Source organism: Calonectris borealis, chromosome 22 (assembly GCF_964195595.1).
Source record: "Calonectris borealis chromosome 22, bCalBor7.hap1.2, whole genome shotgun sequence".
Lineage (NCBI taxonomy): Eukaryota > Metazoa > Chordata > Aves > Procellariiformes > Procellariidae > Calonectris > Calonectris borealis.
In genome coordinates this window covers 7,282,784-7,298,704 of record NC_134333.1, presented here as the reverse complement: position 1 = coordinate 7,298,704, position 15,921 = coordinate 7,282,784, and the positions used below count along the sequence as shown (strand labels likewise).

The window sequence follows — 15,921 nt, the reverse complement described above, 5'->3', positions numbered from 1 at the left end:
CAAATGCTGTTTTTAACAAATGCTTTTTAACAAATTTTTAACAAATTCTCCCAAATTTCACTTGCAGAATGGCACAGAAAGCTGAGCACCAACTGATTTGTCCGGAGCATCAAATGTGGAAATTCAAGTTCTACTTTTTGAGGAATTCAACACTATTACTTGCACTGAGCTTTACTTTAAAAGAGTTGGCCACCTATAAAACACTAACATCCCTCACGCAACTTCTAGATTTACTAAAAATACAGGGAAAAATCTTCAGGTTTTTTGTTTCTAGAAAGGAACAAATGGTTCTTCAACTGTCATCAACATTCCACCTCTCATTTATCACTATGGCAACTATGGCAGTTTCTTACAGGATAAAAAAGACAATTTTTAGTTTCCTCTACACAAAACATAGCCAAGTGAAACAGCACCCTTCTATCAGTCAGCCCTCCACCAGCAGTATTTTGATTACTCTGGTCTGTAAACTAGAATTCAAGAACTGCTTGCAAGAAAGCAGTAGCTTCAGCTCACTTGAGGCTTCTTGGATTATTTGAAGTCATCCCTGAAAATACATTAACTTAAAAAAAACTTAAAGTGAAAACTCCAAGTTTGGGCTGTCCACCTCGCACACTGAAGTTACAAATACTTTGTTGTTTAGAAGCATCAGTGTTTGTACATTCCCTCTGATGGCAGGTGGACAGCAGATACAGCACCTTCCTCAGGTTGCCTCTAGCAACACCAGCTAGGCAGTCTGCACGTGCCTGTGCATTTCGGGTGGGGAAAAAAGGGCTTGTTTTAATTAGAAATAAAAGACTATTGGTTATCATTATAACAGTTTAGAAAACAAAAATCTGTTTTGCTAGTCAAAGGAAATGACACGTTAAGCTGAAAATATTTACAACGCAGATGTCTTTACTTGAGATATGGTGTATTTTTTTTCTGGCTGCCTCATTTATTTAGCTGAAAAGAAGATCTTAAAAATAAAAAAACCCACTATTGAGGCTTTAGACACAGTTATTTCAATGTAACACACTATCCTACAATGAATTTTATTTTAAATAACATTTCAGAAAAGTCTAAAAAGTTTTGTCAGGGAAATACCTGACCAGTTGTTGCCAAATTAAAACTGCTCCCCTCAGCCCCAACCTCACTAGCTTATAAATATACGTGAGCTGGTGAACAGTATTATTTTGCTGCGCTAAATAATTGTTAGTAAGAGCAAATTTTTTTTTAAATGCACTTTGTAGACAAATTAGACATAAATTTAATTTTCACTTAATTAACCCAAACCATGTCCACAACTAAAGGAGGCTGCGATCAGTTCCACACTCAGACAAGCTGGTTTTCAAAACAAATTTTGTAAACCGTGGATAAGTCGGGTTCTCCTGTCAGCACAATTCAGCTCATGTGCGATGTTTATCTGCATTATGGATTCTTCTTTAAAGCACACTGCAACGTCAAATTTATAGAACAGCAATCACATTCTAGAATGCAAGATACCTTCTTTGAAGGTGCTCCTGTGGATGGCACATCGATTACAGAAGAAGAGTTTGTGTAGTTTTGTAAATATGATCCATCTCCAGGGCTTGGGGTTTCCAGTGGCAAAATTCCAAAGCTGAGAATAAAATGAAGAGAAAGGGTCAATGTCTGAATCTTAGACCATGAGAGCCGGCCTGATTCTGCCATTAAAACAGAGATTCAGACGATCAACTTTCTTTCACAACTACTTAATTCATTTATGTTAATCCTCCAATATCTTACTATCCTCATCTATAAAAGATACTTTAATAGAAAGTATTCTTATTCCTGAAATGGAAAAATACAGAACTTCCTTTGCCTGCCTGCATAATAACTAATAGACACAGACCATCCAAGTATTAATGGCTTGTAATATAACACTGTTTAAATAAGATGGCACATAGAACAGAGCATATATTTACATGCTCTTTAGAAAAGAGCTATTCTTCAAGGAAAGCTCTTAAGAGTAGCTTTTCATAATAAAGTTTGTTCCAGAGCAGAAACATATTCCTTTAAAGATTTTTCCAGTGTGAACACCACAATAAGCAATATACTAAATCAACAGTTCCTCTCTTCTAATCAAAAACACCAAACGCTTGTTTAAAAAACAGAAGAGATGAACGCTAGGACCAAGAGCAGTTACTGAAGTTGTTTAGCTTTTGCTTCTGCAGCATTATTCATAACATGCTATCAACATGCGTGTTCGAATATGTTGTACAGCACCAGATATCTTTCCTGTTTCAAATCACAAACATTATCAACTGCACAGCTGTAGACAGGAATTGTCTATCTCAAGGATTTACCTTGGAGTTAGTGGGCTCAAAGCCGCAGGTCCCCCCAGTAAACTCCGCCCAGTTTTTGGTTTATTTTGAGCCTGTTTAGACAATATGGCAGTTCCTGACCCAAGAGGGACAGCATCTGGTGAAATTACAGCCGAGTCAATGTAAGACATAGAAGAGTCTGTGTTCAAGGAGGAGTATTTTGAATTGGAGGATTCTAGGTTGATTCTGTTCAACTCCTGAAAAATGGAAGGCAGCTGTTAGATACCCACGCAGTGTAGTTTCTAATTAGCATTTTTCAGTTAAGCTGGAAAGACTGCTTTAAATACAATGATTTTAGCAAAACTCACAATTGTGTCTTGTGGCGTTTCCATAAGAACAGTCTCAGGCTGTCTATGGGATATGTTGTGATTAGATACCAACGTTGTGCAAGTGTTAGGCAGACAGCTGCTGAAGTTCTGTAAAGATGTTAATTTAAACGTTTGGTCAGGGTCTGGTTTTTCACCTGTAAGATTGGAAGGAGATTTAAATAGAGTTATTCCTGAGTCTATATGCTGAATATTCAGTCTGAAACAAGGAGGACAGGGGACAAAGTATTTTAGAAGGGGTGCGTTCTTATTTCATTGTTTTAAAACCCCTCAGGCTAAATCAGAAGTGTTCTTCCACTACAAAACCCTGGACAATCAGTTTTATTAAAAAATAGACTTGCTTTTTTAAGTTATTCTCAGAAGCATAGTTTCTAAGGTCTACTAACTGTAGGTTGGAAAACATATGGTATTGTTGAATCCAAAAATGTGTAAGTAATGAAAACGGAAGTAAACAAGACAAAAGCTCTAAACACTGGCAAAGTATTTTAAATGCATTATTGCTCACAAAACCACTCCTAAAGAATTCTGCTGGCATTTTCCTTACTAATTCTGGACAACAAGTAAAATAAACCTTGCCACATAGTGATGGCAAATCAGAAAGCTTGATGTAACCAGAATCACAGAAAACATCTTCACTAGTAAAACAGTTCTGCAGACTTACCTATTTCACATAGCGATTCAAAAGGGGACCAGAGGAAAGGATTTAAGCTAAGGCTCTTTTGGTAACATTCTGATCCTTTGGCAAGCCGGTCTGTCTTGCTGCAAAAGGAATGTAACAGTTTATAGGGAAACTTAAGAACAGCACTTTTGTTCAAGATAGCTTTCCAGGAGAGGAGTTGAAAAACAAAAACATGGTGACAGTCACAGCAACATTCCTCATTTTTCAAGCCACAGAGTAACACTGAGTTCTTTTGAAGTTATTTGACATATTTAGACACAGATGAAAGCTACTTAGACACAGTCCTCAAAAAATGTTACACAAGCACTAGTGTAGCTTGAGAATTTTCGTTTTAGAAAGATGCTGTTCTCTGCAATAGTTTTTTTCTTTTTTGCAAACAGCAACCTGATTACTAGCTTCCAGCTATTTTAAATATCTATGGACAATATTTTTGCATATAAATTAGGGGCTAAACTGAACACTTAAGTATCTGGCTGCTTCTGAAATAAATTTTTTTGAGAATAGGTATACTAGGGAAGAATCCAAGAACCCCACTATTCCTATTCAATCTATTCACATTTACTGTAACCTTTCTTGTATCTAGGCAAAAGCAAAACACTTAAATTTGTAAAGTTATTTTGACTGGCAGTCCTTAAAACTTTCACTTGAAGGTTATAGCTATACATCTGCAAAATAGATACAGAAAAATCAAAATGACAACACTGAGAAACAGGCCTTGAAAGTTTCTCTTAGGGAAGAATACAGAACAAACCCAAAGGTATTAAAAAAAACCCCAAAACCTCTTGGATTGCATGCTTAACAACCCGGAAAAGAAGATTTGTGTTTCAGTCAGTCAGAAGCTCTGGGTGAAAGGCAAACCATTCTAACCATTCTTGCATTGCCAAGTTAGATGGCTTCCACAACCATCTACCTGCATCTACCATACTCCGAAACTGTGCAGGCCATATAACCCAGAGACAGATGTACCCTGTGGTGACAAAAAAAAATATATTTGACTAAAATTGGGCTTGGTCAAATAAAAAACCCCAAGCTTTATTAGACAAAAAAAAAAAAGCAACATTACCAGTAGACATGTCCCAGTAAGGAGAGTGTAAAGCATGCAGAGTCACCAAACTCCATAACAATGTCATCATGGCTTTTCTGTTTATTCAACACTCCACCAGATAAGATCTGCTCTCCTTCTGCAAGCCTTTTTAAAAAACAAGAGGTTTAAAGGGGTTACAAGGCTCACAGTATTGGTAGTCCAGTGTTTTCACCCTGCTGCAAACAAAAACAGAAATCCACTGTCAGTGTTCACAAGTTTCAAACCATGTACAAACTAGTTCCTGCAAATGAATTTTAAATAATTGATGGATTCCTCCAGCAACATGGAGGTATGCAGTACTCTGAAGCCGAACATCTCTACTGGGAGGGAAGAAAACGGAAACAAACCCAAGAACCCGCACCACTCCAAAACCAGAGACACATAATACAACATGACTCTTCCAGAAGTCACTAATCTTAGGCAGAATACAAACGGAGGACAAGAAAGTCTTCTAGACACTTCATTTTTGAAGGTACTTTACCTAGTAACAAGCTAAGATAATGCTTAGTTTGGCTTTGTTTCCCAACAGAGAAATACAATCTGTAAGGCTCCACGCACTCAGTTAACATCCAATATTGGGATATGGCACAGACTTTGGATTTTAATGTCTGTCTTTCTTGCAAGAGGGGCTCAAAAGGAGAACAAAGGCTCTGTCTGCATCTACTACACCTGCAGCAAGCAGTACTGCTCACATGGAATGGGCCATTTGCTATTAGGCTTAAAAATGACTTTATACAATTTCTGGGGATGGCAGGCATTCTTCTGGCATCTGAGACCAACACCTGCACAAACAAATCATCTCTTCTTGCCTCCACTTGAAATTATACTTGCAGGTAGATGCTTCTATCAGTATAGACCATTCCCACAAGAAAATAAGGTACGTCTGTATAAATGAGCTCATACAACTGTAACAGCAATGACCGTTAAATTTAACAAATTTTAAAGAATACATTTAAGAAATCCCACCTATCTAACTGAAATCAGTTCAGAAGCTGATGTACTATATGCAGACACCAGACTTTGTAAAAGCAAGGGAGGGAACAATCAGCTTCATATTTATTCCACTGGGACCTTTCCAAGTAGAGCATTAACATGATTTCCTTTTTAACGGAAGATGCAAAGAAACCTGTATCCTAATAGCTCCAAAAGTGTTAAAAAGAGTGTCGAAAGAAACACAAGTCAAGACATCCTCGCTACTCTAAAGAAGTCAAAAGACTCGCCTACTGAAGAGAGTATCAAAGACTAAGGAGCTTCCCCTGCTGCCTCTGGAGAGACCTGCATTTTGGTTACGTGTTGTGAGCAGGATCACGAATCCTGCAAAATAATCACATCATACTGTGTGAAACTCCAAATATCACATTACCTACTCTAAAGAAAGTGAATTTTTTTTTTTGTCACTGAAAGAGGGCCATTCAAAAAACACCAAACCAAAAAAGCCACAACACATAACCACAAGCTGTTTTGTAGACATTTAAGCTTCTGTAAAAGACCCCCATAATATTTAAAATTTTTTGAATGAAAGCTTTTGCCTTTCTTGGTGCCTCATCCTCTCCATTCTGCATCTCAGTCAGACATTGTTTCCTACATTTGAGCTAAAAGATCTACATAGAAGTGAGATATCCTTACTAACAAACTCTCACAGCCATTAGGGCCTGTAGCTTGAGCAATTTCATTATATACTTTTGCTGTTAGACTCCAGAAAACCAGCAAGATACCTTGACACTACCGTCAAGGCTGTCCCTTGTCACTGTCCCTGTCAAGGTTAATTTTGATGTTGAATACAGCATTCTTGGATGTGGATTCAAGGTGGGTTTGTTGTGGGTTTTTAAAAACAGATTTCTGTCTGCTATCTTTTCCCTCACCCTCCCATTAGCAGTAACTGCGTAAGAGAAGCAAGCTTACTGTTTGAGGGAAGTGGCCTATCCCTTAAATTCATACTGGCAACACTTAATGAAATAAGCAAAGTAGCAGAGAAACACAAAACCAAACCCAAACACTTCCCAGAGTGGTCTCCTTGAGTCATCTCAGCAATCAATGTTTCTTCCCCCTACACAGCTTGACAACTCCTTTGTAAGTTATTCAATATCTTTTAGAGGTTTCTGCAATATGGGCTAATGTTTGTTAGGTCCATATCTGAAAGCAAAATGAATTGAACTTATAATAATCTTTAGAGCTGAAGGACCAATGAATTACTAGTTTATGCAATATGACAGCTTTCAAAGAGAAATCCAAACAAAAAAATGCATTTGTGACCCTGGACAGAACACAAAGGTTTTACTTACTTGCTGAGGTCAACACAACATTTTGCAAGCAGGTATTTACATTGTGGGGTAGTACAGCTGTGTCCCTTTAGGAGCCTGTATGCTTTATAGGCCTTTCCTGAGCGGTAGTAACACGTTGCCAGTAAAAACAGTGCTTCTTCTGAATGTACTAAAAAATAAAAAAAAAACCTCATCAGGTGGTTGTTTACCATTTTGATACAAGGAATTTGGGGGCAGGGAGTAAAAGCCAGGTAGGAACAAGATACAAGAAAATGAGTATTGGTATTAGAGAAATTCATTACTGAATGAAATGCATTTCTTTATTCGTCGGCATATAACAAACTTCCACATGCCATTTTCTTGTATAGTCAGACCAACTCTTAACATCTACTGTTGTAAGAGAACTTTGACCCTTCTGGCTACTCAATCTAAATAAGTGATTAGCCAGCTTGCTGTTAAAATAACAGCAAGTCATGCAAAGCAGTCACTCCTAGTAGAACAGAGCTACTTTAACAACTCTTTGGCCGCACCAAGACTTGGCTCAGAGTATTATCACACCTGCTCGTAACGCTCTGCACTAGCGTAGGCAGTACATAAACACTGGCACAACAATGGCTGTTAGGAAGTACCATAACTTTCAGAAGGAAGATCTATTTTAGCCTAAGTAGCCTAATTAACAGTTTTAATCCTAATTTCAATTGGTCTTTCCCTTGACGCTGCATCTTCACATGACTTAGCGGAGCAGATTTTCTGATTTTAATGACTATTAAAGTCAGTCAATTACCAGTCACCTCTACCCCAACATTAAGTCTTGTCCTTTTTGCTGCCTACGCTCATTATTTCATTGGGAACATGGCTTAACATTACCATCCAGATGCTTTATTTATTTTATGTTAGGAAGTAGCTCTCCTACAAATCCTCTTCCCAAGCTGAGTTGTCACAAGTTTCTAAATTCTGAATGAAGTAGTCAGGCTTCAGGAAAAATCACCTCTATCTAAACAGAGAACAAGAGTAATCAAGACAGAAACATTTCTTTATGGCAGAAACTGGAAATATTTAGATTTGATGTCTGCTTCAACACTTCTTCCATTGCAGAGATGAATTATGTACCACACCAAGAACGTTCTATTCAAAGAGCTTGACTTGGCACCCAGATTTAGGACTGAGGTCAGACTTGCCAATTTTACTTGTGATTACAGCATAAAGGACAGAGAGCTAACCCCCTGAAGTAACTTTAAAACCTTACTGTAAAATTATCAGCTGAAACTTTAAACACCAGAGAACACACTTTTGTGAGGCAATGGTGAGCATTACCATGCTGTGGTGTTAATTCGAGCATTAAGCTACTATTGTGTGAAATATCTATGTGACTTCATTTTAACTCCGTTTTCTGGGTTTTAAAAAGAGGGAGATACCCAGATATGCTCACAGATTATGTACAGCCATGTACATAATCTTTGTACCTATTACCCTATTCTTTGTACTTCCCCAAATGTTACACTCAAATCACCCTTATGCAATGATCTACTTTAAATCAAAGAAAGGCTGTCTATAAAGGCAAGCAACTTAAATCTCCAAACAATTAAGAAACCCACATTACTTCATACTTTTCAGAACATACTACCATGCCAAAGGAATTCAGCATTAAAAGAAACAATTCTGATGTTTGTTTATCTACCTACATAGAACTCTTCAGAAAAATCAATAGAAGCATTGCACAAAAACCTCTTTGGGCAACCTGCTCAAATCCTTTCCTGCACTGAAAGCTGACTATTTTAAGTTTGTGTCATCACCTGGACAGCGACAATGGAAACTGAAGACCCAAAGAGAGGACATTTTATTAGCTTTATCCTAAAAACACCAGAAGATCTTTCTGAAAATTAAAGTTAAATCAATTCTTTTATCCACTAATTTAACACACTTCGAGAGTTCTGGGAAACTACCAAGCCACAGATGGTCCCACAAGGACAGTAATTGCAGGTGGACTTAAAAGAAGTTCTTCTCGGGGTAAAATCACTACTGCCAATATGAAGTCACTGTATTCAAGTTCAGCAGCTTCTACTCTGCTGTATAACTACTTATTTTAACCAGAAGCCAGGTGTTTTGTCAGCAATTAATTGCTTGAACCAAGTGACAGCATGCATGCTGTTCTCTCTCAGCACTGTTGGGTCACTGAAAAAAGCTGTTTGAAGTACTCTTGCAGAGTATTATTCTGCAAAGACAGTGTCAGTATCAAGTCAGGTATTTTTCTCTTGGCTGCTGCAAAAAGAGGATTCTCTTTGCTTCTACATCCTTGGCAATTACCTTCAATCTAGCATTTCCCCGCATCTCACAACGTGCTGTGTTCAGGGGAGATACATCATCCCTAAAACACTATTTCCTTTATGCACACCTAGATTATAAGGTTCCATAATATCCTACACAACACTCCTCATTTAAGCACCAGATGGAAGACCCCAGATTTCATGGGTAACCTTGACATGAGGGGGGAAAAAAAAGTCTTTATTTCTAAAAAATTAGGTTTGTGCTTCCATTGTTAAGAAGTGCATTGTGGGCATGTCAGGCAAAACATTGACAGTAAAACATGTCATTACAAAACATGGAGCATGAAACAGATTATACAGTTTAATTCACATTATTAGCTCAAGTTGTTTAGCATGAGAAATTCTATTACGGTTATATTTTGGCTTAAGGGTTGGGTTGTTTTTTTTTCATGTTAGTGATTAGGGGACGATACCTTTCAAAATAGAGAAGAAAAGCTGAACACCAGTATCGAGGAGAAAGAAGTAAAGAACAACAAAAAGCTTATCTGAGGTCACGGAAGAAAGGTTAAGGAAGAAGAGGGATTAGAACACAAGAAGAAAGTGGTCTTTGAAGGACCCAGGAAAAGTACAGATTTGTGTTACTGCTGCCTGCTCAGTATCCAAGACATCCTAGATCCGACAGCATCACAACGAAGTAACAATTAACAAGAATTCAACAGGAGATACCTATTCCATATGTTCTGATTCTCATTGTCTCAATTTCACTACGCTTTTCTCTCATCATCACAAGATTATCTCTTTCAGCTAACACAGCAATCAACATATCTGAACAGCATTATTAGCAAAGCAGCTTTCAATATCAAGACAATTTGTAGAATTTGTGTACTGCATCTATCCTCAAGTGCCCTTGGAAGACATGTAATGCTTAAGGTTATTAAAAAAAACCTCACTCCCATTTGATACCATACAACAGATCACTGTAAACATTGTAGTTAAACACACATCTGAGTTTAATTTTTTTAAGGAGGTTTTACTGTAAAATAACATCGCTGCTGTTACATGATTTGATTTTCCAACCTAATTGCAAGGCATTCTCCACTTTTCCCAAGCAGAAAGTTAAACTTCATTATCACAACAACAGGAGTAAAACAAAGCAGGACCAGAGGCTCAAAAATCCTAAATCAAAACTGAAAAAAGCATCAACTTTATATTTGCAAAGTACATACCTTCTGCATATAATCTTTCTGCAAGGAACACTGCATCACGGTAAGCATAGTGGTTAAGTGCTTGCCATATAGCAGCCTGCAAGACAAGAAAATAATCTAAATTTAGAGAGAAGCTTTAAAAATGCAAAACTCATTAGCTCTTACTGTCGAAAGACAAAGTTCAATTTTGTTTTACTGGAATCATAAGAAGAACGGAGAAGGATAAACATGCAGGCCAAGTTTTAGTTGTTTCAACTATTAGTAAGGAGACTTAAAAAAAAACAAAACCAAAAAAACCCCCCAAAACCAAAACAATTTAGCACTGCAGTCATGAACCAATCTAAGAATGTTGCTCACTAGTTACCATACACAACCACCTATAAACCTCAGCCAACGTGCACGGAAACAACAGTGAGTACTTCCACTTGTTACTGAGTTTTAGTCTGGTGCATAACTGAGCATGAATTATTGCAAACTACCACCAAACAATAACACATTTAGTAAAGCTAAGAACAAAAAATACCCCCAGAGTATTCCATTTTGCTCTTAGCTATGCCCAAAGAGGGGCAAGGGAGGTGGGAAAAAACCAGGGCGCCCAACCCATTTTAATGGCATTATGCATAAACCCATTTAAACTACCTCCTCTTGAGACATGCCAAACCAAAAACCAACAGGACTAGAAATCACGTCAGTGTCTGAGGTTGTCAGTGTAAGACTGCTGTTGATTAAGTATGTTAGGTATACAGCATTTTCCTTGAAGAGATATCAGCATTCCCATAAGAACCAAGATGAATGCGATCCACTGCTTTTTGTTGTGTTGTTTTGTTTGCTCATCAGCCACCTCTTTACTGCCACTAATTAGGATTGTGAGGTACCACACAAGAATGAATGCAATGCAAATGAGATGGACAAATTGATACATGCAGACATATATGAAGGCAACCTACTTCTGCATTTTGCTACATATATTTGGTCAAAACTAGCTACCTGCTTAAGGGTGCTATCTTCTTGTTTCATGAACACCAAGCTCGAGTTTGGGACTGTCAATATTTGTGCAGACTCGAAAGATGGCACTACTCCAGTGAAACGCAAATCAAAAGTACATACAGGTGTACAAACTGTGTACGCCATTAAAGTAGCTGTCATAATTACTTGCACCGCTGTCACCATTAGCTGAAATACAAGCAAGAGCTGTCCAGCAAAAGAATAGCACTGGGGCACGAACACTACTCAACCAATTTTCTTCAGATCAGATTAAAAGCCTTCTGTTATCTGTAAAAGAGGGGTGGGATGGGAAGAATAACTCCTTTTAAGATCTATTCAGCCTTCCCTCCCCACCTATTACAAGTGGTGGTGGTGTGCACGCTTATCAGGGTTTGTGTTCTGAGGTTAGCAGGGTTGGTGTCAGGACTGCAGTTCCTTCCCATCTGGCAGTCTTGCTCGAGTTCCAAAGCAGTTTCCCAGAAGCAGCAAACAGCCATTTTGCAGTAGTTTTGTTATTACTGATCCAAACAAGACCTGAATATATGAGCTCAAGGCGCTGCGGTCTAGTATTTCTCCAATACTCATCAGCAACCGAAGACAAACAGAATTAGCTTCTGATACTTATCAGACACTCCAAAAATAAAAGAAATCTTCCAGAGCTAAAGAAATAGCGCTGTGTAATGCTATTCCCAGTAGGAAAGGCAAGCGCCAATTTCATGAAAAAAAAAAAATTCAAACATCACATAGAGTTACATGTACCATATGCTACTTCTTCCAACACAAACTTGACAAACTCAGGGTGTGAAAAATGCACGAGTTCTCTTCACGGGAAGCCTACACAGTGTTCATGCACAGTACACACCAGAGTTTCCAATTACTATATAGAATATTATACACAAAATCTCTACAGAGATACTATTTTCTTCTATTAGTAGGTCCCAACAATATACTTAAAAAGTCAACAGGTACTTTTAAGCTCATATGAAAATATTCAAAACCGAATTATCTTAGTTTGATTATTATAATACAAACACCTTATTATTTCTCTCTGGCTGTATTCCATACTTAGATAACTTCAGCCACAGAGTCTGCCTGAAGTGATTACTCCCTTTTACCTTGAAAAGCTCCAAGGCTGTACGTTGTTCTGTGCACTGCAGACAGCATGGTACAACAAGTACAAGACAGAGGGAGGGTGTTAAAATCTTTCAGACTATACCCAAGTTAGAGCAGCCTAAGGTCTCTTTTTTCTCTCACTCTCAGAAGCAGCTCTTCCTTTACCAAGTCACGAGTGACATTTAGATGAATCTATCCAAGTTGTGCCGTCTTCAGGTTAAAAATACTGTCTTCACAGGGCTGTAACTCAGCATGCTTACAAAACAAAGGTATGGGGGTGGTGGTGGCGAAATCAATGTCATTTGACTTCTCAAACAGAAGCAAGTTGCCAGAAACAGTCTTGCCAAAGGCTAAGAGGGGACACAAGTGATTTTTGGCAACATCACAGCCACATTTATAAAAGTTACACTACATACTGGCTCAGATAACAATCGTTGCTGAGCAGAGTCCCAGTGAAAGCAAGAATTCAGCTGGTAGTATCCCTGTTATGTAATAATTGTCATTTTGCAAGGCAAAAGGTGCAAGTTGGACTCACGCCTCCCACAGACAAACTCTGAAGACTGGATCCTTGCACACACTCTCCTAAAAGAGGAGGAAGAGGAGAGGAAGGTGGCAGGGAATCAGCCATACCGATGCAGTAACAATTTGCTATGAGAACAGATGTCTGAACTACAACTGTGTCTCAAACTACCAAAAAAAAAGATTTCTTCTGCACCTTTTAGGAAGCAAATCAATCTCTATTTATAGAGTAGTAATTTAGCAGAACTTAGCAGAAGTTCGATGCATCTCCACAGCATTAGTGGCACATGACAATTGCTAAACCACACCAGAAGAATGGTCTGAAGCAAAAAACTTTGGGGGCATTTATCCAGTAAAAACTATTTAATCCCAAAAGACTTCAGAGCAGGACAATACAGTACAATCACAAATACAATCCAAGTGCAGTCTTAGTTTCCTCCCTATGGTAGTTACCAAATTTTACATGGAACCTGTCAACAGAAGCCCAAAGAAGCCACCTCCTCAAGAGTGTGCAAAGCAGTTGAGACACTTTGGTTGCAGTGTCTGTTCTCAGGGCTACAAACGAGGAGGGAAGCCTGAAGTGTTTCAAAGTTTTATTTAAGCATGCTTGCAGACCAGATAAACCTCCAGGTCCTAGTCACTCATTTTAAATATGCATTAATTTGCAAATGCAAAGTGCACAGGGAATTCCAAAACTACCATACCGGGCACAGCTCTGCAGCAAAGCATCCTCAGAGAGGAGAGCAAGAAAATATAAGCAGATTCAGACAGGTCCACCTTCTATCCACAAAATCCTGTGCATTGCCCAAGTGCCACTTCATATCTAAGCCAAAGAGCTCTTAAAAGATAGAGGTGTTCTCTTCTGACAGTTATATAGCCTTGGAAATTATTTTCAAAGCTTTATAGCCTATTGACATGCTAAGCAGTTTCTATCAAGATTTAAGACTTCTTCAGGGTGGGCAGAGGGGAGGAGAGTCTTCTGTGATAAGCTGTGCTGCATTTACTAGTTATGCAAACTCTGCCCATTAAATAAGCATGCTATTGCATGTTTTCAGTCATGACAGTAGCCTTGGAGTTCAAGCACCATTCAAGTGGGTTACAGCAGATGATCACCTTGAACAGCTAAATTCCAAGGAAAGCGTTCATTTTGTTTCTGAGATGTTTTTCAGAAATATTTGAAAGGCATCCAGTCTGTTTCTCAGCACATGAGATACAAGGGTTTATGTTTGAGCTGAAGAGTTTTAAATTGACCACATCAGGAAGTACAGTAGAGATCTGTTTTCTCTGTAAACTCTGGCACTTTTGTTCATCTTAAGGGATTAAAAAAGTTAGTAAAGATCTAACCAGTGAACAGGATGCCTTTCGGGACATTAATTTCATGTAATTAAAACGCAACATTTATAAGGCAACATACACACACAGATTCCGTTATTTATCTATCATGCTTTGCATATCAATACTGTAAAGATGACAGTTTTTTCCTGGAATGCTAAGCCCTGTAGACATCTGAAAGGCTGGGAGAGAACAGCAAATAGACAGGAAAAATCTCTGCAATGACAAAAATGAGAAGTAGTGTCAACTTTTCCAATCATATCGTTAAAAAAAAAAACATCAGAAAAACAGAGCTAAGTACGTGGACTCCAGCTAAAATGGGAATTCAGAAACGCAGTCAACTTCACCCAGATGTGTACTGCGAAATGGAGACCACTCACTGGACACGTTACACTAGTGAGAAAACAAGCATGAGCTGGTTTGGAGAGGTCCTGCAGTACAGCAGTCCAATCTCTACTCCACTGCTCATAGCCATGGCACAAAGAGGACTGCAGCTACAACAGCAGATCCCGGCAGAACGCAAACATCGACCTTGTTTTGGATGGTGCACTGGTGACTTCCTTGCCATTAAAAGCAACAGTATGTCCAAGGCCATCACAAATAACAAATCCTAAACTTACCAGTATTGCTGTAAGCAAGGAATAAGAGCAATGTGAACACCAGTAGAACCACTGATTAAGGAACTACTTGGCATTTGAAAGCAAACAGAATCTAAACAGATATATTCAGCATAGCAAAGCCCCATCAAAACATCCAAGCTCATAAGAGCTTGAGAAGAGAGAATACCATTACAGAGGTCTTTACTTCTGAAAAATGAAAATAAGACTGCACATTTCTATCAGGGAACTCTCAGAATAGCAAATATTTTCCACTTGGTTAGTCTAATTAGCACAGTACCGGAAACATTAAATATTGTTTCCTGTCATTCACTCTGCAATGCTTTCTTGCTTCCTTTTCTATTGTAATCCCAAATTTTCCTAGAATACCCCACTAGTGCAAAACACCAGTCCAGCTCCAAGGGTAACAGCAAAGGCGTAAGTATGACCAGAAGAGGGACCAGGTGGCTGAAAGCATTTCCAGCACCACATGGACCCTTGCTGTCAGAGTGGACGAACAGAACAGTGGCATCAAGGACACAAACTACAAGAATGCCATCACTGTCACCATCTTGCACAGACAGGGTCAAGTCAGCACGGTGATCTTCCACAGGAGAAGTCTTTCTCCCCCTTCCACCTTTTCATTAAGAGAGGAGAGCCAAAAGCAAGAATTTTCACTATGTTCATTACAGAACACAATCACGTACTACCAAGACACTTACAGCGAAAGGTTCCTAGCATAACTATAAAAACCCCCACCCTGTTAAAAAGCTAAAAATCAAAAAAAGAATGGGAACATGAATAAGACGACTGATTAATGAAGATTACAGAAGAGTTAGAGTAACAGGCATACAGGAAAGGAGAAGCAACTCTTAATTCTGTAAATCATGCCTTTTGGATGGGAAGACTGAGAACAAGAGCAGGAAGCCCATCAGGGTAACTGCAGCGAGACTAAAATATGGTAGGAAAACAAAATTTACATTATTTTCTCTCGTAGGTCTCCCATCAACCTGAACGTACTAACTCCTTGGGAAGGAGGAGCGTCCTTCATTTCCACGACACCTACAGAGCCGAGCACACTGCGAGCATTTAAAAAAAATGAAATAGCAGCAAATGCAGGAAGGTAAGCGAGATGGAGAGAGAGGTATCAACAGGTCTCCCAGGGGATCTACGGGGGGAGCCGAAAGGGCCTCTTCTGGAAGCCGACTCAGCTGCGGTGCCGCCGGAGACCGACACC

The 15,921-nt window shown here is 38.8% G+C and overlaps 1 protein-coding gene across 5 annotated transcripts in view; it reads right to left on the bottom strand.

The window, feature by feature from the left end:
• The window catches only part of CDC27 (cell division cycle 27), a 35,032-nt gene that overhangs the window by 18,437 nt on the left and 674 nt on the right, over positions 1–15,921 (bottom strand). For 4 of the 5 annotated variants that reach the window (XM_075171288.1, XM_075171289.1, XM_075171285.1 and 1 more), the window contains exons 2-8: positions 10,162–10,237; positions 6,693–6,840; positions 4,390–4,515; positions 3,309–3,406; positions 2,630–2,784; positions 2,304–2,518; positions 1,483–1,597 (exon numbers count right to left, since the gene is read on the bottom strand). In XM_075171288.1, the coding sequence (XP_075027389.1) occupies positions 1,483–1,597; positions 2,304–2,518; positions 2,630–2,784; positions 3,309–3,406; positions 4,390–4,515; positions 6,693–6,840; positions 10,162–10,237 (933 nt within the window). Of the gene's footprint in view, positions 1–1,482; positions 1,598–2,303; positions 2,519–2,629; positions 2,785–3,308; positions 3,407–4,389; positions 4,587–6,692; positions 6,841–10,161; positions 10,238–15,921 lie in introns of all 5 variants that reach the window. The other variant, XM_075171290.1, reaches the window with a different exon arrangement.